This window comes from Lonchura striata, chromosome 15 (assembly GCF_050655825.1).
Source record: "Lonchura striata isolate lonStrDom1 chromosome 15, ASM5065582v1, whole genome shotgun sequence".
Classification (NCBI taxonomy): domain Eukaryota; kingdom Metazoa; phylum Chordata; class Aves; order Passeriformes; family Estrildidae; genus Lonchura; species Lonchura striata.
In genome coordinates this window covers 2,546,587-2,566,815 of record NC_140717.1, presented here as the reverse complement: position 1 = coordinate 2,566,815, position 20,229 = coordinate 2,546,587, and the positions used below count along the sequence as shown (strand labels likewise).

Here is a 20,229-nt window from a genome sequence, read left to right as displayed (position 1 = left end):
CCCATCTCCCAGCCAGGGCTCCATGGGCACACACGGGCACTGGGGCAGAGGCTTCCCTGCTGCCTGGCGCCTTGGGCTCCTTGCTTTCCCCCAGCCTCCCCGGCTGGGCACAGCTCCGGGCTGAACCTGACCATGGCCCCGCAGCGCCAGCTCCCCAGTGCCACAGGGGCCACAGCCAGAGGCAGGTTCCTGCGGCCACATCTATAGTCCCAGAATCTAGATGAACTGCTCTAGACTCTGTAGGGTTTTTGCGCTCCCTTGCATGTTGTCACAAAGTATGGAGGAACCATATCATCAAAAATATTCAGACAGGAGCTAATCTGGGTGTCACTGATGTACCGCAGCCACTGACACCAGTGACAATGCTGAATTATGTAGACATACACATCTAGATTCACTATGGATGGAGAGCCACGTCAGGTTAGCTCTGGTCAATCCTGAACATGGAAGCAGCATCACTAGAAAAGAGCTTTCCAAGTATCCTTCCTAGCTCCCTTCTTCTTATCTCACCCTACTTGGGATCACAGCACAGGCAGGCTGCCCAAAAAGGAGAGACAGGAGCCACTAGGGACTATCTGCTGAGTGTTTCCTGCAGGCAGCCAACAGCCTGGGAGCAGCAGGCAGCCCCCTGTGCCTGTCACTGCTGCACACAGCCGCTGTATTTGCTGGGTGGCACAGGAGGCACTGCTTGTTCCCTCTTGGCATTGCAGCCCGTGGGATGGTGGCAGCGAGGAGCCATCGGGCACTTCTGGGAGCAGCAGCACGACTGCACCGAGCTGCTGACGGCTGTGCAGAGCCAGCCCTTGCTGGGAGAGCAGAAAAGCTGCATGCAGAGCCGGACAGCAGCACAGGCAGAGGGCCCAGATGGTGAGTGCACAACTGATCCTGTGGTTCTTGTAGGTGCACAGTGAGACCCTGGCAGACTGCCCTGCAGCTCATCCCTGCAGTCACAGCAACCTCCTGGCACCAGTGCTGTAGTTTGGATTATATCAGGATGGGCAAAAGCCAGAGCTTAGACCTTTACCACGATTTCATTCAGCTCAACTTTCTAGCAGATCTCTAAGAACCAACTGCTGCAGTACTACCAAGCTGGAGTAACTCCAAAGTAGCTTTGCTGTTCAATCTCAGGACAGGCTATGGACCCAGGATCCCAGCTGTGCTGGCTGAGGCAGGAGGCAGTTTGTGCTCCTTGGGCAAGGACAAACCCACGCAGGAAAAAGCTGCCATGGAGCAGGCTTACCTGAGGAGCTGTGTGGGACGCTGCCATCCCCACGGACGATGGGTGGTAAGGGCACATTGTCCTGCTTCCTCAAGACCTTTTTCTTCAAGGCACCACCAGGGTGTTTTTTCTGCACTCCAGAAGCTGTGCCATTGACAGGTGGTAGGTTAATCCCTGCAGGAACCAAATAGGAGTTTATAAGTGGAGGGTGCTGGACAGGCTGATGATGAAAAGAGCCTGGAAACTTGCTGGAGGTGGGTAACATCTCTTTGTTATCCCAAAGAACTTCAAATATAGCAATAATATACCACTTTATACCAAGTATAACACTAAAATGGGCCAATGATCACAGAATCACAGAATCCAAGAAGAGTTTGGTTTGGAGGGCACCTTTAAGCACCATTTAGTCCAACCCCTGTGAGCAGGGACATATTCATCTCTGGTGTTTTCATTAGAAGGAACTGAATTTTGTTTTTTTTCAGGTTGAAAAGCATTCTTTTGGAGTCACCTTCTCGGGAGGCTGCTCTCCAGGAGAGAGTCTGAACCCTCAGTGTACTTTGCAAGACAGAATTTTCTACTCTGAAAGACTTTAGAGGTAAAGGTGGGAGGCTGATATTCTGGTACTGACTCAGTGAGGCCATAGGGAAGACACTTCACACCTCTGTATTTTTCTTTGGGAAAAATAAATAAATCCTATTTAAGCTTCCACTCAGATGCAAGCCAAACAGCCCCCCAGTCTGATTGCAACAATGTGCAAAGGGCAAGCAAGTGGTCAGAAAGGACCACAAGTGTAGCCACCACTTACTTGCTTCAGCTTCATCCCCGGGCTCAACTGTATCAGGAGGCTGCAAGAATCTTTTATTTTTTCTTCTGTTCTTTATCCCTTCCACTATATGCTCTATGTCCTTTGGCTCTAAGTGCTCTTCAGCCAACTTCCACAATGCAGCACGGATCTAGGTGCAATGGAAATACATCACAGACTGTAAGCAGAGACACACAAACCAGACACAACATCTCATCCCGGGCACAGAGTCCATAAAGTGCCACAGGCTTCAGTGCAGCTCCACAGACATTCCAATAGTTTCAGAGGAAGGTCTCCCATCCTCACCCTGGCAATTACACACAGCGAGGTGGAACCCTTCAGTGCCACAACCTTACACTGTTGCAACTGCAACCTCTGTCAGGAAGGCCTGCTTGAAGCATGAAAGTCATAGGAGTGCTCCAAGACAGATGAAGAGCTCACATGGCCAGTGAGCAGGCAGTTCAGTTCCCACAGGCCATGGCAGGAGAATAAAAACCATGTGCAATACCCAGCAAGAAGGGGTAATGAGCTGTTGCTTAACACTCATGGCCAGGAACTACAGCTGTTTCTCCCTTCCTGCCTTCTGAAGGACTCAGTTCTGAAGGACTCTGAAAGGACTTGGTCTCTGAGACCATGAGACCAAAAGGAGGAGTCGTGAAAACAAGTTGCAGAAACACGGATGTTAATGAGCAGAAAACTTGAGAGTGAGAGGGCTGTGAGATGCAGCCACAAAGGTAACCCAGAAAAGTAAAACTCTCCCATTTTATTTTGCAGCCTTGCTTACACTCAACATTAGAATCTTTGCTTCTCTGCTTCTGAGGGTGCACTTTGCCTACATTCACTAATGTGTAGCTTACTCTGTCATTCAGAACTTCTCTAAAACAGCCTTTGCACATAAAGTATGCTTCTGGCATGACCTTAACACCATTTCCAAACTTGACACCACTGGAAATAGTCAAGCAATTGCTCAGTAGCTGTCAAATATATTCCCAAGAGAATCCCTATCCCCCAGGAGGGGAAGATTATGATTTTCAGTGACATTGTGGGCCAGGTACTAAATAGCCACTGGAGAGGAGGTCTGCTCATCCCTGTCCTTATTCCTTACCTTTCCAAAGCCTTCCTTGATCTCTTTGTCACTGGTAAAACCAGGACTGCTGGGATGACCCAGCTCCTTGGCCCGGCTCAGTGGGAGGCCTGGTAATGGAAGCAAAGGCTCTTGTAAATCTCTGGCAGACTTCAAGCCCCCAAAAATACCATGCTGGGCAACAGGCAAGACAGGTTCCAGATTGCAGAGCTCCCATTAAACACAGAGACTGGGATTGAGAGCAGCAAGGTACATCCTCCTAGACCCTCTCCCAAGGGATGGGCTACTGGCAGCAGCCATGACATTTACTCTGTTGGCCAGCAGACTGAGACCTGCTGCATGATGAAGGCTGCAGCCCCTGGATGCTGGAGAGCCTCTGTACTTGATAGAGAAGGGCAGAGATGGAGATTGCTCTTGACAGAGATCCCTATTTGCCCTTATTCATGCTGATTTTAGTAAACATCTTCTTTCTGGTTCCTAAAAGAAGTCCTGTGTTCTAATACCTACATTTAGATCAACATTTTCTTCTCTTTGTTGGAATATTTAAGAGGACATTCAAAGAAAAGCTTAGCATTGAGGGAGTGTTACCCAAATGTGTACTGTCTTCTTGACACTAGAGAATGCATTTTCTAACTGTAAGATATGCACCTTCCATTTCCTCTGCCTGCCCCACAGCTGAGCAGCCCTACAGCTCCAGGGGGCACTGGCAGAGCACAGCTCATTGCAGGGAGCACATGCAGGGCACAGCTGTTCCCTGGGAATGTGCTCAGGCTCTCCAGGCTGCCACAAGAGCCTTCCTCCCACCAGAGAAGGGCCCAGCTCCCCCCTTACCTTTTTGTGAGGCTGAGCCATGCTCAGCCTTCACCTGGTCCTCCCTGGCAGTGACTCTGGGGCCAGTGCTGCTCTGCGGCTCCTGGGCCAAGGTCCCCTGAGCTGGCTGGGAGCCGAGACCTTCATTGCCAAGGTTGGGCTTTGGCACATGGGTCCTCAAGCCAAAAAGGTCAGCCAGTTCCCTTGGGAACAGAGGCATCCCAGATCCTAGCCCGCACCAAGAGTTCTTTGCCTTCTTCCTCTCCATTTTTGTTGTAGTCTCAGAGGAAGCTGTAATTCAGGTACAAGAGAAGAAGTGAGTTCATTGAACTCATGCCTTTACAATCAGCCCATCTAATGGATGAGGAATTCAAAGCATATTTTAGTTACTGGAAAGACTGGTTGGTAATTTTTAATGAAACTAGCATCAGTTTAATTTCTCTGAACAATATGGAGCTGGAAAGAGAGAAGGGTTCTACTACTTCATGTGTTGCCTATTGCCTCCCCACTACTACAGGATGCCTTTGCTTCCAAACAGTTGGAAATTCACAGTGGTCTCTAGAATGTGACTCTGTCTAGGAAGTAATTGATTTCAAAAGTAGTTTTCAAGGCCTCTTTTTCTGTAGGTCTCACTCAATGCTATGTTGGGTTTTGCACTTTTGGGATTTTTATATTACTCTTTCCAACAAAGGAAGTGCTGGGACACAAACAATGTTAGATGCAAAGGAAGTTTTGCTTTCTCCTTTAATGTACCCAGTATTCAGCAAGCCTGTATTTGTAGGGAACAAAGTGGTTATCCAAAAGTTCCATTTTTGCTCCACTTACCTGGTCCAGGGGTTTATTCCCTACCTTCTTTTCAACAGACCCCCAAACATATACATGACCTGACTCAAAACATTTCTGATCTTGCCTAATACTGTCAATTCAAAATTTGTTATTTCATTCTGAAATACTCTCCAACAGAGCTGTTAGAACTAAAAGAACTAAATCTTTACATGGTTTCAAAGAGGATAAAATCATATGGCAGCCAAGCAGGATGAGTGTCTTAAAACTGGATTCTTTCACCCTGTAGAATGCTGCGGTCAGTAATAAAGGTGAGACAGGTAAGGTTTAATGAGGCCATTTCTAGTCCAGAATTAATCCAGCAAAAATGTCACCTTATTTACTGAGCACCCTAGCTGCACTAAACATTCCAGATGTATATCAGCAAATAAGGAGTCATTCCAAAGTGTCTGTACCCAGGATTTGACAGAACTAACCCTGAGCAAAGGGACCGGGGGATCTAATTCCTGTTTCTGCATCAGCAGAATTATTTCTTCAAGTCTCATCTCTCCTATCATTACACACCCAGAGATGGCAAAGGAACAACAACAGTGTCACTGAGGCTTTCAACCTGAAAGCATTGGCTGACCCAGATGCAACAGAGACTGCATTTTGTGTGGCACAATTCCACCTGCCTGGGATCAGGCAAGGCAGGAGCAGGGACAAGGCAGAAAGCAACTCCTCCCTAGCCTCAGCCTGCAACTCTGATACAGGCAGAGGGAGCCAGGGAAGAGATTTGTCATCCTGACCCTGCCATAGGTGCCTTTGGGCTTGTGCTGTAAGAGGGTGTCAAACCCAGACCCTGCATAGGCTGCATCCATTTGGCAGCCTCCTTCTCCTTCATTGGAAAATTCAAAAGGACTTTCTATCAAGCAGGAGGGAGGAGTGGGAACATTTCTCATTTCATGCCAAATGCCTTCTTTTTCACTACTAATTCTGACACTGGAAAGGTTTCATGGAGATAAAAGGAATGAGGAGGATGGAGAGGGAGGTGTTCTTTTCCTGCACTGCATTTCCAGGGCCACAAGGTACCACTCAACACTTCACACTGGAGGAATTTTCACTGCACCACCAGAGCATGCTCCCAGTGAGAGTCCACTGAGCAGATCAAGGATTTGAAATTACTTTAAAGAAACTTTGAAAATAATAAGTTTTAACCAAGCTTTACAAATGTTACTTCTGAGTTAAGACTACAATGTTAATTCTAGGACAGGCATGTCCTCTACCTACCTGCATCTTCAGAGTTGTTGTCTCGGCTTCTGCTGCTGGATCTCAGCCTTGAGAAAATGGAGGACAAAAGAACAAATGAGGAGGTAGAAAGAGAAGGGAGGGAATGGGTGTTGATGAAAGGAGGCAAAATTTCTTAACATGGTCACTCTGATGAAGGAGGAAATGCAACACAAACCCAACAAGAGGCAAAGCTGATTAAATTGTCCTTAAGCTTTCTGTTGCTGGAGTCACACAGAGCTGGCCAAGCTCCGGCTGAAACACAGCCAGGTTGATCAAACATCAATCCTGCTATACATCTATACCCCAAAATTTGTTGGGGATCTCATTTCACAGGGAGGCCCAGGCACAGTGAATTTTCACCTGATGGTTACAGAAGCAGCACCTGAATTTGCAGACACCTCTCCTGTAGCCAGCATTTGCCCAAGCATATTCTCCTGGCTGCAGAATTTGACAGTCAAGGATCACAGTATTCAAAGGTCTGCAGGATCCAGACCCGTGAAATACAGTTCCAAGTGACACCACTACAATTAAAAATGGAATCTATAGCCACGTCCAGGAGAGGACCCATCTTGAGGTGCTTTGAAGCCCTGCCTCCTCTTCCCCACCACCACCTCTGCTCTAGGGGCTTATGGTGTTGGGTTTGACATTGTAATGGATCATCATGGATGGGCAAAATGGTGAATACACAGAGATTTGCCTCAACACATGGAACACCTGACTGTGCAAAATGACCACACGAGATGGGAAGAGTGAGATGAACAGCGCACTGGAGCTGCAGACACCTTGGCTTACCTCATCTCCTGGGGCTTCTGGAAATCCTGATGTGGCAGGGACCCTGCAGTGCTGCCAACTGGGGGGCTTCCTGCCTTCCTTATTGGGGGGATCAAAGGTGGTCCCAATAACCCCTTCTTCGTATCCCCACCAATGGAATAGAGCGAGAAAGCCTGGAAAGAGTAGAACATATTGCTCAGATCAAGCATCCAGCCTTGCCCCCATTCATGCCTGAAGATATTCAGATATGCCCTCAGCTGAGACCTGGCAGGAAAAGTCAAACTGATGGTGGAGCTTGGACCAGGAGGGGAATGGAAAGGGAGGTGCCGATGGAGAGACCATGTCTCAGATTTGCCACCTCTCCCCTCATGCACACTTCTCTGCAAGTGTGGCTTCATTCCCAACAGGCATTCACATGTTGGACATCAAGATGTTCTGGGGTGCCACTGCCTCCACTGGCATTTTGGATGGCATGGGAGTGGGTTTAGATCACTATTGTCTCCCTGCCCCTAAAGGTTCCTAACAGCCAGTGCTGATCTCCAGCCAATTTCCACAAAGCCATTCTGCAGAATGACAAAACCTCCTTTTTCCAAGCCCCTCATTTCTTCTGCTGCTGTGCTTCCCTCCTGCAGATCCCCCGCAGCCTTTGAACCCAGATGCTGCTGAGCTCTCAGGGTGCTCGCTGCTCTCCAGCTCCCACACTTCCATCATCTCAGGCTCACTGGCATTTAGAAGCTCAGTAGAGCTCCCTGCCCTGCTGCTCTCTGCAAGGTCTCAGCCTGCCCAAGTTCCTCCAGGGCCCCCATGCCATGGCCAGGAAGGGGGCTGGAGGCAGAGGGTGCAGGTGCACACCCTTCCTTCATATCCCATCATTGCTGGCACAGTGAAAGAGCCAAACCAGGACCTGTTCAAACTTCAGTGAACTTCAAGTTCGTGTCATGGAAAAGGTCTCACAGCTCTGCCTACAGCACATCAAGTGAAACTTTACACAGGACTTTGTCTCCTTACCTCATGTCCTCTTCCCTCTGCTCTCTGCTCCTGTATTTTTATCCGGTGCTCATCAGAGCCATTGCCATTTCCCCCATTCTCCTGCTCTCTGCCATATGTCTGCCCTGGCATGGTGGAAGGAGAGCCCTTCTGGATGGAAGGCAATGGCTTGGATGGAAGGAGCATTGAGGGATTTCCAATGGAAAACCTCTTGGCAAGAGGATATCCGGTGAGGCCTGCGAAGTGGAGACACAAAATGTAACAAAGGCCACAATGCAAACCTAAAGCAGCTTACGCTCTAGATTTCATGGGACACATTTCCTGCCAACTTCTAAACAGGGAAGCATGCTTCTGCTGGCGGACACTGGAGGCAGGCCAGGGGAAAACCCTGACCCACTTCCACAGGGCTGCCACAGGAACAGCCTGGCCTCTGGGCTGCCCTGGGACAGCAGGAGCCCAGAGCCCTGTGCTGTACCCAGGAATGGCTCAGCTGCACATGCACCCTCCTGCTCCTCTCCCTGCCCCACAGCTGAGCAGCCCGACAGCTCCAGGGGCACTGGGAGCACAGCTCATTGCAGGGGCACATGCAGGGCACAGCTGTTCCCTGGCAATGTGCACAGGCTCTCTGGGCTGCCACAAGAGCCTTCCTCCCACCAGAGAGAGCCCAGCTCCCCCTCACCTCTGTGTGAGGCTGAGCCATGCTCAGAGGGGAAGGAGTGAGTTAGCTGAACTCCCACCTTTATCATCAACACATCTTACAGGTGTGGCACTCGAGGGGAATAATTTTTAATTACTGTGAAAATTCCTTTGGCTTTCTTTTTCATGGAACTAGCCTGGGTTTGATTTCTCTCAACAGTATTGACTTAGCAAGTCTGAAGGGAAACATGGAAGGGTCCAATGATAAGAGGGGAAAAAAGTTTCCTTCTTTGAGGCTGGCCTTATGGAAATCCCCAGGAAAGACCTACACAGATGTGACTGCCAGTTCTGCAAACCACAAAGACCTCTCAGCAAGCAGGCAGGCCTTATTGGTGTTTCTATAGCACCATAATACCATCCTCAGGTTTGGACATGATCAGCAAGCCAAGGAAGAATGGGAAATTTATCTTTACTGACACCCAGCATTGAGGGAAAAAAAAAGAAACAGGACTTGCATCTCATGACCATGTCCAATTTGTGGTCAGCTGTGGCCACAGTCCCTATCCTGGCTGACAGTGTGACTGATTTGGCTACTGTCAAAAAGGAGAAAGTAGAGTAAAATAATTAAAGAATTTTGTGGTGCCATGGCGTCCTTTCAGGATCATCTGTAGCTGTCAGCCACCTACTCTGACACAGAGTCAGCACTGGCCACCATGGACCAGTTTTCCCTGAAATCTGGTGGATTTTTTTTTTTGCCATTTGGCTTCAGCCTTTCACCTCCTTTCTATCCTCACCTTTGCCTTCAGAGGTCTTTCCTTTTGCAGTAAATTCCATCTTCAAACCCCTGCTTCTGCCTCACAGAAGTGTCTGGGTTTGAATTCGGGAGTAATCTCAGTGTGGGCAGCGACAGGAGCTTTGTACCCAGCCTTAGCACGAGGTTGGGTGACTCCAGTCGCCAGCACTCACTCACAGAGGCAGAGCCAGACTGTGACTGTGTCAACCACAACTGTCACAGCCCTGGCGTGGGGCTGCCCCTTTGTGATGCACTGGTAGTTACATCTATGGTTCTCTGGTTTCCATGGCTGCAAAACCACACCCCAAGTTCCATTCCTTTCCCTTCCCCAGGGCACCCAGCCCTAAGCTGGGCCAGGCCAGGCCTGAGGATTTCACACTGTCTAGGCAGTAAACCATTTCCAAAGCTACTTTTCAAGGTCTTTATTTCTGTAATTCCCACTCAGTTCTGGGTTGCAGCTTGTTGGTGTGGGATTTTGTTTATTTCTCTTCACATCCAACTAAGTGGTGGGGCACAAACATGGCACTAGGTGGTGGAAGTCAAAGAAGCTTTGCACTCCCCAGTTCAGGACCCCAGAATTCAGTTGGCTGATAGCTGTAGGGAACAAACTGACCATCAACCTTCCACTTTTGCTCTGCTTCATTGTTCCAGGGGTTTATTCCCTGCTTTCTTTATTGCAGAGGCACCCAAACCTAACATAATCATCATCTGCCTCAGAACATTTCTGATCTTGGTAGTTCCTGACAATTCAAAATTTTCTTAATGGAAATAGCCCAGGCAGGTTATTCTAAACAGAGTGGATAAAACTAATCATGCTTGATTTGGCAGAACTAAGCCTGAGCCATGGGGCCCATGGGTCTGATCCCTTTTTATACATCTGCAAAATTATTTCTTCAAGTCTCATCTCTCCTACCTATTCAAAGGAGCTTTGTACTCATCATTAGTATTCAGGGGGCTGATATGATCAGTGTATCTGTAGGGTGTAAATTGGCCATGCAAATTTCTCCTTCATTGTGGCAAGGCTTTATTCCGGCTTCCTTTCCTTCACACACACCCAAACCCAACATTACAACTCCTGCCTCCTGAGTTAGAATAGTTGACTCCTTTTTAATACAAGTGTACCTGGACTTAAGCAGGGACACTGGGCTAATCATAGTGGGAACTGGTTTGTAAGCCTTGTGCAAGCATTTTTCAGTAGAAAGAGGTAGATGAGATTTTACAACACATTCATGAGCAAGTCTGACCAAGAAGCCAAAGTACAAGACAAATACTTCCAAATCTGCCACCCATGGGGAAAGGAATCAGAAAAAAAGATTAAACAAATGCCATTGCAGCTGAATTCCCTGCATTTATCCCATGGTCCTGTTGTCAATGCAGGTGAACCCAACGGGAAGAAATTATGAAGTCTGACTCAATTCAGAAGGCTGAATGATTTCTTTATTACAACTATACTAAAATACATTAATATACTATATAAAAGGAGGATACTAAAACTGCATACTACTTTCTTTGACTCTAACACAACTCGTGACCCTCTCTGAGAGTCCAGCCCCAGGTGGGTTGGATTGGCCATCACGCTCAAACAATCCTTATCAGAATACAATAAAGTGCTCACTCCAGATAAACAAATCTCCAAACACATTCCACATGAGAAAAAACAAGGAGCAAAAATAGAAATTGTTTTCTCTTTCATTTCTCTCTGTGCACCTCTATGAAAAATCCTGAGAGAGGGAGAAATGTGCTGCCACAATTGTGTATGCTAAACCTTCTTACTAAACATGGATATAGAGATTAAAAACATAGGGAGTATGACATTAAAGAGGTTGATATGTGTATTATAACTACTTAGTGTTACCTAAGTTTCTTCTGATGGAACCTGATTTGTTTGCAAATGAAACTGATAGGTGTTAACTTGTGCATAACTGGAATGTAGACCTGCCTTGAAAACACAGTCTTGACAAGACACAAAAAAAAATTGTGCAACACCTGACATGGCTTGATTTTTTTTTAATTTTTTTTTTCTTTTCTACAGCAAACTACCTTTAAAATAGGTAGTTTGCAGTAGAAAAGCGGCTGTTTTATATAGTTACAAAATTCAGCAATATCTAGTGAAATTATTTTCTGGCTTGGCATATGCATATGGATTAGATAGTGGTAGATAACTTTATGTGCCAGGTCTGCCTCATTTTTTGTGAATTGTAGCAGTTCATGTTACTTGCAGATTTAACAGCCAGGGTAGATTGTGCTCAACAAAATTTCTGGGCCTTTGTTTCTCCCATCTCTTTGCTATTTCTTAGGGTTTAGGTAGATTGACTCCCCATTCATGAAGCAGTAAGGTAATTTTCAGCACTACACATGCATTTTAATCTTACTGACAATTTGCAACATGCTAATTTAGAGTGGAGCTTTTTCCTGACTTCCATTTTCAAGGGCCCTCTAGGTCTATTAAACTGTGTTTATATCTGTATGAATACAGCTACTTCATTACATCTAAAACATTCAGAATTACAATGTGGAAGGTCAAGAATACAAGGCTTAATTGATAGAATTTCAGGAATGATGGGTTATATTTGGAGGGGGAGATAGAAGGAATGGAAGTTAAACAGGAGTCTTTAAATGGCAAGTTTAAATCTCCCAGAATAGATGCATTAAATGTACAGGCCAGATTACTATTTTCTGCCACAAGGAATGTTGCTCAAATAAACTACATAAATCAGGGTCATTGGTGCTGGTGCTACTAACAATTGGTTATTTACAGCTGGAGTTTTTCTACTTGCAAAAGCACTTTCCTGACATTAGAGGCATTATCTGTTGTGATCTGAGAGAGATCCAAGAAAATAAAACACGATCAAGTAAAACCAAAACTGAGACAGTATATGTCTATAGAGCCTTACTTCAGACAGTCAGAATGTAGTGCTAGTTAAATCTGGGACAAAGGTGCTGCCTTTATTTACTGGTTGGCAATTTTCTTGTAGGGAAGGAAACCAAAAGCTCAAGAATTTGACAGATTGCAAGTCACTTTTGGATGCAAGCAATACCTTACAGTATTTTTCATGGAAAAAGCCCAAAAGCCAACAAAAAGCCAAACTAACCACAAAAACCCCCTTGAGACAAGACCAACACAAAACCTAAATATTAAGTATTTCTGTAGCTTTCCACTATTGAAAAAAACACCTGGTGGTGATATGGAAGGGTATTGGTGGTTATGCTCAAGGCTATTCTTATACCCTCAGACTTTAACTAAATTTTCATATTGATTATGAGGTGGAACTCATTACTAGAACTTGATGGATTTTGAGGAAAGCTTTTTTTTGGGTGAAGAACATCAGAAACCATTCAAAAGCGCTTTTTGTGTTACGAGAATACGAGGCTTTGGCTTTCTGCTGTCATTGTACTCCATTAAGTTGCCTTTTGCAGCCCGAGAAAATGCATTAATAACTCTGCCAAGTGTTCCCTGGAGGAGAAGCCGTGGTCAGGTTGCAGGATGGGCACAAAGCCACCGGGTGGCAGAGGAGACTGAACTATCCGGCAGCTCTGTGAGCAGCAGTGCCTGGGTTTGTGTTCCTGGCTGGGAAAGAGACCCGAGTAAGGCACCTGAGCTTCCTGCTCAATCTTCTAGAGGATTTTTCAGGAGCTGGGAAAGCAGAGAGAAGGGAAGAATCCAGTAGATCTAGTAACAGACTGAAGTACTCTGCTGGCCAGCTTAAATTGCTACACAAGTGTTGCATTGAGAAAGCAGTGCATAATCTAATGCACAGTTATAGGGTTTACTTGGAATAACATCCGTGTCCAAAAGCAGCATGTGCTTTCAATCTTTGTCCTGTTCTTCCTTTTTGCTTCTTATCTGAAATTTAAACTATTGACTGCTTTGAAGAAGGTGAAATGAAAAAAAGAGATCAATTATTTCCTCTTCTCTGTTGTACGGAAAACAGTAGTACTGGTATATTTTTTATAAGGTACTAGACTATTCCCACCTTCCTGTTGTGTGTGAGGGGCCTCATACTCTGAACTCTGCTACTTCTCCCCTCACTGCCTCTATGTTTACACTTCAGGATTACGGCTTTAAAAGAAAGTGGAAAAAAAATTCCAAGTTGCAGTGCATCAGTTCCTCTGATGGAACAGTTCTGCATTCACTTCATGCTTAGTGTGCTAGATTGGTTTTAACTACTTTGTTTTCTTGATTTATAGTGAGATATATTTGTTCTGCAGCTCATTACTTGAGGTCTCTGCATCTATCTAGAGCCTTCAAGTCACCACTGCCCATCATGAAGCCTGGAGCTGAATAAGAGACTGAGGTGATCTGGGTGAGGGACACAGTAGAGGAGCAATGTTGTCCATTCTGCTCTCTCTTTCTGTGCCTTGGGGTGGGCTGGAGCACCTGGAATATAACTTGAGAAATGCTGAAGATGCCCAAATAACTCACAGTGAATCCATTCAGCATTCTCTCTGTGAAAATTTACCTGTTAATATGAAAAAAACCCCATGGTGGCGGCTGGTAAGCGAGCAGCAGACAGCTTGTTAATAGGTCATTAGTAAAGTCCAGTTATTCTTTTCTTAAGATCAATGGATAATATAGTTTCTCACTCCATTGAAAGTGTTGATTAGCTAAAACTGAGGTATGGGCACTATGTGACTGGTTAACAACAGTTGCCTGGAGACCTGAGTCTTTGTAAATTTAGCAGGAATAATAATATATATTATATGCCAAATATAATAATACATTTATATAAATTATTATATAATATTTAATATTTGTGTTTATATTTATAACTGCAGATATGTTTATATTTATTTTAAGAACAGATTTATATTATTATATAAGAATATATTTATTATAAACAAAACCTGTCAAATATAATAATAAGACCACACAGATTCCTAGATGATAGCATACAGAAATCAAATAGCATGGGAAACATGGGCAGCACAAGTCACTAAAAGAAGAGGGTGCTGGAAAATAATTGTTTGCTTTGCATTTTGAAGATATTTCTGGTGTCAACTATTTTTCAAAAGCAAGCAAGGGGCAGTGTCAGTGAGCCAATGTTTTCCTTTGCTGGTAGAGCCTGGGACATGTATCCCTTCCTCTTGCTCTGGAAATGAAATTTATGGCTGAAATGTTCTCTGATTCATAAAAAGCAGGAAAATAATTCATCTAGGGCCTGATGCTCTGATTCCCATGTGATTCTTTTCATCTTTAGAGTAAAGTTTATCTGATAGGTGCTAACCCTTCTTCTCTCCAAGCTGCAAATTAAAATAATTAGCAAACAAAGCCTGTTGTAGATTTTCCATTGAAGCTGCAAAAAATACAAACAGACAGAGAAGCATCAAGGCACTTTTTCTTTCTTGTTCAAACATTATAAATGTCACCGATCATTTCACAGAATTAATCTTGCAAGATTAATTGCAAGAGCAGAAATGGTGTGAAAAGGGTAGGCTGTGAAAAAAAAAAAACAAAACTGGGTGAACGTTAATGCAAGTACTCTGGTTGTCAGTGATTCAAGCAAACAAGACACTTAGTGGTAGGTTGGCTGAAGAATATTTCTATAACAGAGAGAAATGAAGTGTGTAGAGTAGTAAATGCAATCTGAAGAGCCATTTCCTGGCAACAGTTTTTGTTTGTGTCATAGCCCACCACTAGAGAAAGCATGGCTGTGTGTTCCTGTGTTTTTGTGCTGAGACTTTCCCTTCTTTGCTGTGAGCTACAGCGATGTGGGGTGTCCTGTGTGGAAATGAAACTTTCTAGGAAGTGTAAATGCTAAAGAAAGCAAAGGGTTGCTTCTTTGCATGTGCAGAATTTGGCTTGAAATACCAGCCCAGAAAGCAAATTGTGAAAGTTCCTCAGTCATTATTTAATTCAAATTTGTTTGGGAGAACAACAAGGTGACTCGTTTTTTCCACTAGGGGTTTAGAGGTATGTCCTTGGCTTTTAGTGTTTGATCAAAACTTGACAGGTTATTTAAAGCGGCGGGTTGTTTAAAGTTTAAATCATTATTTTGGCAGTTGATAATAGCATATCACAGGTGCTTAGGAATCAAATCTTTGGGCCTTTATACAGGCAAATAACCTCAATAAAATCCCTAACATAACCTCTGATACAGCAGACATTGTAAATATTGCAATAAAGGCTTGATCCTTTAAGGTCATGTAAGTTTTACCCAAAGTTTTCTTTTTTAGATACTAGAACCTGGATATTGTGCTGTAAACTTTGGTGTACTAGTGCACCTTCCTTTAGCTGTATCTGTAGATAGACACTATCATACAGAACTTGTGATTATTGTGAGACCATGCTTGCTTTCTCATTACGAAGCTAATGGTGTGTCAAAAAACTGAGTTAAAAGGGCTTTGGAAATACATGATTCTGTGAATAAGTAGGCTGCATTTCTGAAAGAATGGTTGTTCCTGCACAATAGTGCATTTCCCTCAAAAAAATAATATTTTTCCTAAATATCTGAAACACTTCACAGATGAGTGGAAGAGGAAGGTCCTTTCACAGGGGCCAGCATGGTTTGGCTTACAACTAACAACTTCCTTTGCTTGAAACCAAATTGAATGTTAGGTTTAAAGTACTTGCCTTCATCCATCCTCAATATTTTTAGTTATATGCTGTTTTGCAGCATATGACAAAATACAATTAGCTTTTCCATCTTGAGATTATATCTGGAGTCTTCAATCCTAGGTCCAGATAATTAGATGGGTTTCATTAACACAGAGGAACTAAGTGAAAGGAAGACTTCAGTGTCATGTTAATCCTTTTGTGTCCTTTCTCAGCCATCGATAGCACTTGGCAGGGGGGTTAAAGCAATGTGAAAAATACAGCACCAGCTCCAGTGGCAGGCCCATGGACATGAATGAACGCTGGCTCTTTCCCATGGGAAACAAAACTCACCCCTCCAGTTTCCTGATGTCAGTTTGTAAGAGGTATTTGGCACTGCCAGGGCAGCCCGAGTTGTAGGCGGTGGCAGGTTGGGTCTGGGAGACATCCTGCACCGTTTGGAATTTTAGGAGTGCACTTGGCTCCTTGTCTCCTCATTGTGTCACCACGAGCAGGAGCCCAGAGCTCCTGCAGAAACCATCGCAGCACTCAGTGGGAACAGACCTGTGTCCAGTCCTCACGCAGAGCTGTGGTGTCCAGCATCATCTCATTGGAATGAGGAACTGTTCCAGCTTTTTAGAAGGAGCTAAGGAGGTTTGGCCTTCAGATCAGCTCCTTCCCAGCTTTTGATTTGCTGCCCTGGGTAAGCTGCTGCTTGTGCCAACACTTGTTTCACAGCTGACCGCCCTGCTCTGCTGACCAGCAGCCATTGCAGGAGTTTCTGCCAGTGACATTGAATCTTTCAGATCACCCTAAGGAAAGCTCAGGGCAAAACCTGAGCATTGCCTGGGTGATGCTTTTAACATTAAATCTTTCCTCTGTGCTCCATGCCACGCACAGTAAATATTTGAGGAAGCAGGTTTGCTGCTCTAGAAATTCTTCAAAACAGTAATTAAACCACAACAGAACAAGATTTTTGGATGTGACACGATTCTCATTTTAATTCATTGTGCAGAAAACTTCAGGAGCACTGCTTGTGAGCTGTGTGTCTAACCTAAGTGACCTTGCAACCAAGAATTTAGAAAAGTGGGGAGAGATGGAATCACTACCACAAGGATCTGCATTGTGATTCTCCCACAGGCCTGAGGACACGGCCCACTTCCACTGGGCCGTGGCTTTTTACCCTACATCAAAACTTCATATTTCAGATTGTGGTGGTGAATCCCCCTGGCCTTGTCAGGCCACATGGTGATTTGAGAAACACTTGTCAGGCCTCGGCCTTGCTGAACAGCCCCTGGACCCAGCTCCTCAGGAGTTTTTCAGAAACACTGAGTGCTCCCAGGAGCTTGTGCTGTCTGATGAGCTCCTGGGGCGTTCTGTGAACAGCCTTGGAAACCACTTTTCTGGCCTCAGTGGCATGGCATCCTTCTTCTCCCACTTTCAAAGGCAGGCTGCTGACCCAAAGTGCAGCCATGAGGAAGCATTTTATTTTATAATCAACACTCCAAAAGGAGCCCCTTGGAGCTCTCCTGGACCACAGCAGCTGCCAGCAGCAGCCTCCCTTTGCGTGGGGCCTCTCAGAGCCAGCGAGCTCTCAGGTTTGCTGCTCTGGAAGGATCACCCATCAACAATGGATCCTGGGCCAACAGCCCCACTCCTGGAGTTAAGCTTGAGTGCTGTTAAGCTTTTAGGTGGTATTCCTTTGGATCCTTGTTCTTTCTGTCCCCTTCTCAAATGCAAACACACACACACACACACACACTCACACACACACACACGTATAGTTCTCAGTACATTTCTTGTTTAATTGACTGCATTGTATTTGTTACTTTTTTTCCTTGTTATGCCTTAATTGACCAGTAAGTAATAGTGTGAATGCTGCCATTGAATTTTGTTGAGCTGTTGCTCAATATTCAATCTGGCTTTTACTGAACCTTGCCAAAGAATTTTTAAGCAATCTTGGACACTTGTTTGTAACAAGCCATGGGACATGAGGTGCAGGGTTGACATTGAAAAGCAGGAGAGTCATTCCAAAGTGACAAGTTTAACTGTCCATTTTATTACTCTTCTATGTATTTCACTCTAATAAGACAAGCCAAGCTTTTATTGGAGGCAGAATGTGTGTGGGATGCACTACAGTATTATCCCATAATACTGTGGTCTGAATGGCACCCAGGATGGAGTTTAAAAAGATTTGAGGAACCCTTGTCACTTGTTATTTGCCTCACAACAGGTTGCAAACAACACAGTTGGACTGCTGTCCTGGGTAAATATACATACAGATGATTTTTCCAAAGCAGTGCATCTTTTTTCGTGTCCTCTTCTTACCTATGAAATTATGACTGAAAACACCTGTGAGCCAGATCTGTGTGAGGCTGCAAAGGAGCAAAGCTTTGGGATTTGGGCACACTCCTCTTGATTTCTTTTCTCAGGCCTTTTGTGAGCACAGAGTACATCTACATGGAAAACTTTTGACTATACAGGATCTTGTGGGTCCATTGTCCCCCAGACATGTCAATGGGTGGCTGAGTTGTAATGCCAAATGACAAAGAGCAGTGCAAATGACACAAAGAAAACATGGTAAAAGAGGAAGAAGAGAAGCCCAGTGATGACAGGATGTGTGAGACACTGGCACATTGAGTGAGCTGCACTCCCATAACCTCTAGGCTGGATAGGTCTGGGTCTCACATTCTCTGCTTGGCTTATTTAAATTTTATTTATTTATTTACCTTTTTTTAAAACCATCAAAATAAAATATATACACTTAAAAATATGTCACCAAAATTTCAAGATACAATCAAAATACATTTAATCAAAACTACATCTAAATATCAGAACATATGTACATCTGTATCTATGAAGACTAATGCATAAATCCTATTCTTCAACTACTCTTCAAGCAGGCGGCAGCTTCTTCCTGAACTTGGAAGGATGAGAGCTCTTCTGGATGAGAAGCAAGGACTTTGCAGGTAAGAGACAATCAGAAGTGTCCAGACAAAACTTGGTAAGAGGATATCCAGTGAGGCCTGCGAAGTGGAGACACAAAATGTAACAAAGGCCACAATGCAAACCTAAAGCAGCTTAAGCTCTAGATTTCATGGGACACATTTCCTGCCAACTTCTAAACAGGGAAGCATGCTCCTGCTGGCAGACACTGGAGGCAGGCCAGGGGAAAACCCTGACCCACTTCCACAGGGCTGCCACAGGAACAGCCTGGCCTCTGGGCTGCCCTGGGACAGCAGGAGCCCAGAGCCCTGTGCTGTACCCAGGAATGGCTCAGCTGCACATGCACCCTCCTGCTCCTCTCCCTGCCCCACAGCTGAGCAGCCCGACAGCTCCAGGGGCACTGGCAGAGCACAGCTCATTGCAGGGGCACACGGGGCACAGCTGTTCCCTGGCAATGTGCACAGGCTCTCTGGGCTGCCACAAGAGCCTTCCTCCCACCAGAGAGAGCCCAGCTCCCCCTCACCTCTGTGTGAGGCTGAGCCATGCTCAGCCTTCACCTTGTCTTCAGTCTGGAGTTTCTTCAGGCACCCCATGTCATGACTAGGAAGGGCGATGGAGAAAGCGGGGGCAGATGCACGCCCTTCCTTCGTATTTCGTCATTTTTGGCACAGCTAAGAGGTCAAATCCGGAGGTGTCCAACTCAGCATTTGGTCATCTTCCTGGAGAACATCCTGCCTTCACCAGCACAGAATGTTGGAGAGGTTCTCCCGCATGTATCGAGGTTTGCTGGCAGCACACTTCTTCAGTTTGTTGCCCATAACCTCATAGAGGGCCAGGGCAAGCCTGGTGGCCACCGTGCGGACGTTGGCACTTCGGACAGGCAGAGCTTTTTTGTCCAGGAAGGACCAGAGCACAGGCAGGGCGTAGCGCTGGATGACTTCAGGGCTCCTGGCGTAAACCCACTCCACGAGCTCTGCTGGGAGAGAGACACGGCTTCTTACCCACCAGCCTCCATGCAAACAAGGGTCTACCTCTGCTTTTGCTGCTTGGAAGCCTCTCTGGCTAAGATCAGTGAAAGAGCATGCACAACCCCATGATCCAGAAACGGGCAAAGCAGCTGGTGATCCTTGAAACAGAACCACCAATGCCTCAGGACTAATTTCTCCAACCAGAGCCTTGTCCCTGTGGCAGACTTTGTACCTTTACTAAATTATTTCACAATCTATTTCTGCATGAACAATGACTGAAATATCAAATTGCCTTTTATTCCTATTAAGGAGTTGTCTAAACCCACACTGAAGATTTGGAAATGCACCCTAGAGAGGCAATTAAGAGATTTCTAGTAAAAGGGATGATTCCATGTTTGTAACTTTGATGTCAAGTACCAAATGTCTAATCTGACTCTTCCCTTTGCTCAGTGGCACACAGCAAAGGGCAGTATGAGAACACACTTCAAAACTCCAGCCCCCCAGAGATGGCTGCTCCTTGACAGCTGGAGAAGAAATATCAGTGATTAGCTGGTGTCTTTGGCAGAATGATTTTGTAGCTCACAACACAGAGCTGTTTCAAACTTCAGCGTGTCTTAGAGAATTACCCA

The 20,229-nt window shown here is 45.3% G+C and overlaps 1 protein-coding gene across 1 annotated transcript in view; it reads right to left on the bottom strand.

Annotated features, from left to right (window-relative positions):
• Positions 1-47: 47 nt before the first annotated feature.
• Positions 48-20,229, bottom strand: part of LOC146765976 (TOG array regulator of axonemal microtubules protein 2-like) — a 70,297-nt gene continuing 50,115 nt past the window's right edge. The window contains exon 8 of the mRNA XM_085592816.1: positions 48-19,605. Within this exon, the coding sequence (XP_085448942.1) occupies positions 19,370-19,605 (236 nt within the window). The 3' untranslated portion in view covers positions 48-19,369. The remainder of the gene's footprint in view (positions 19,606-20,229) is intronic.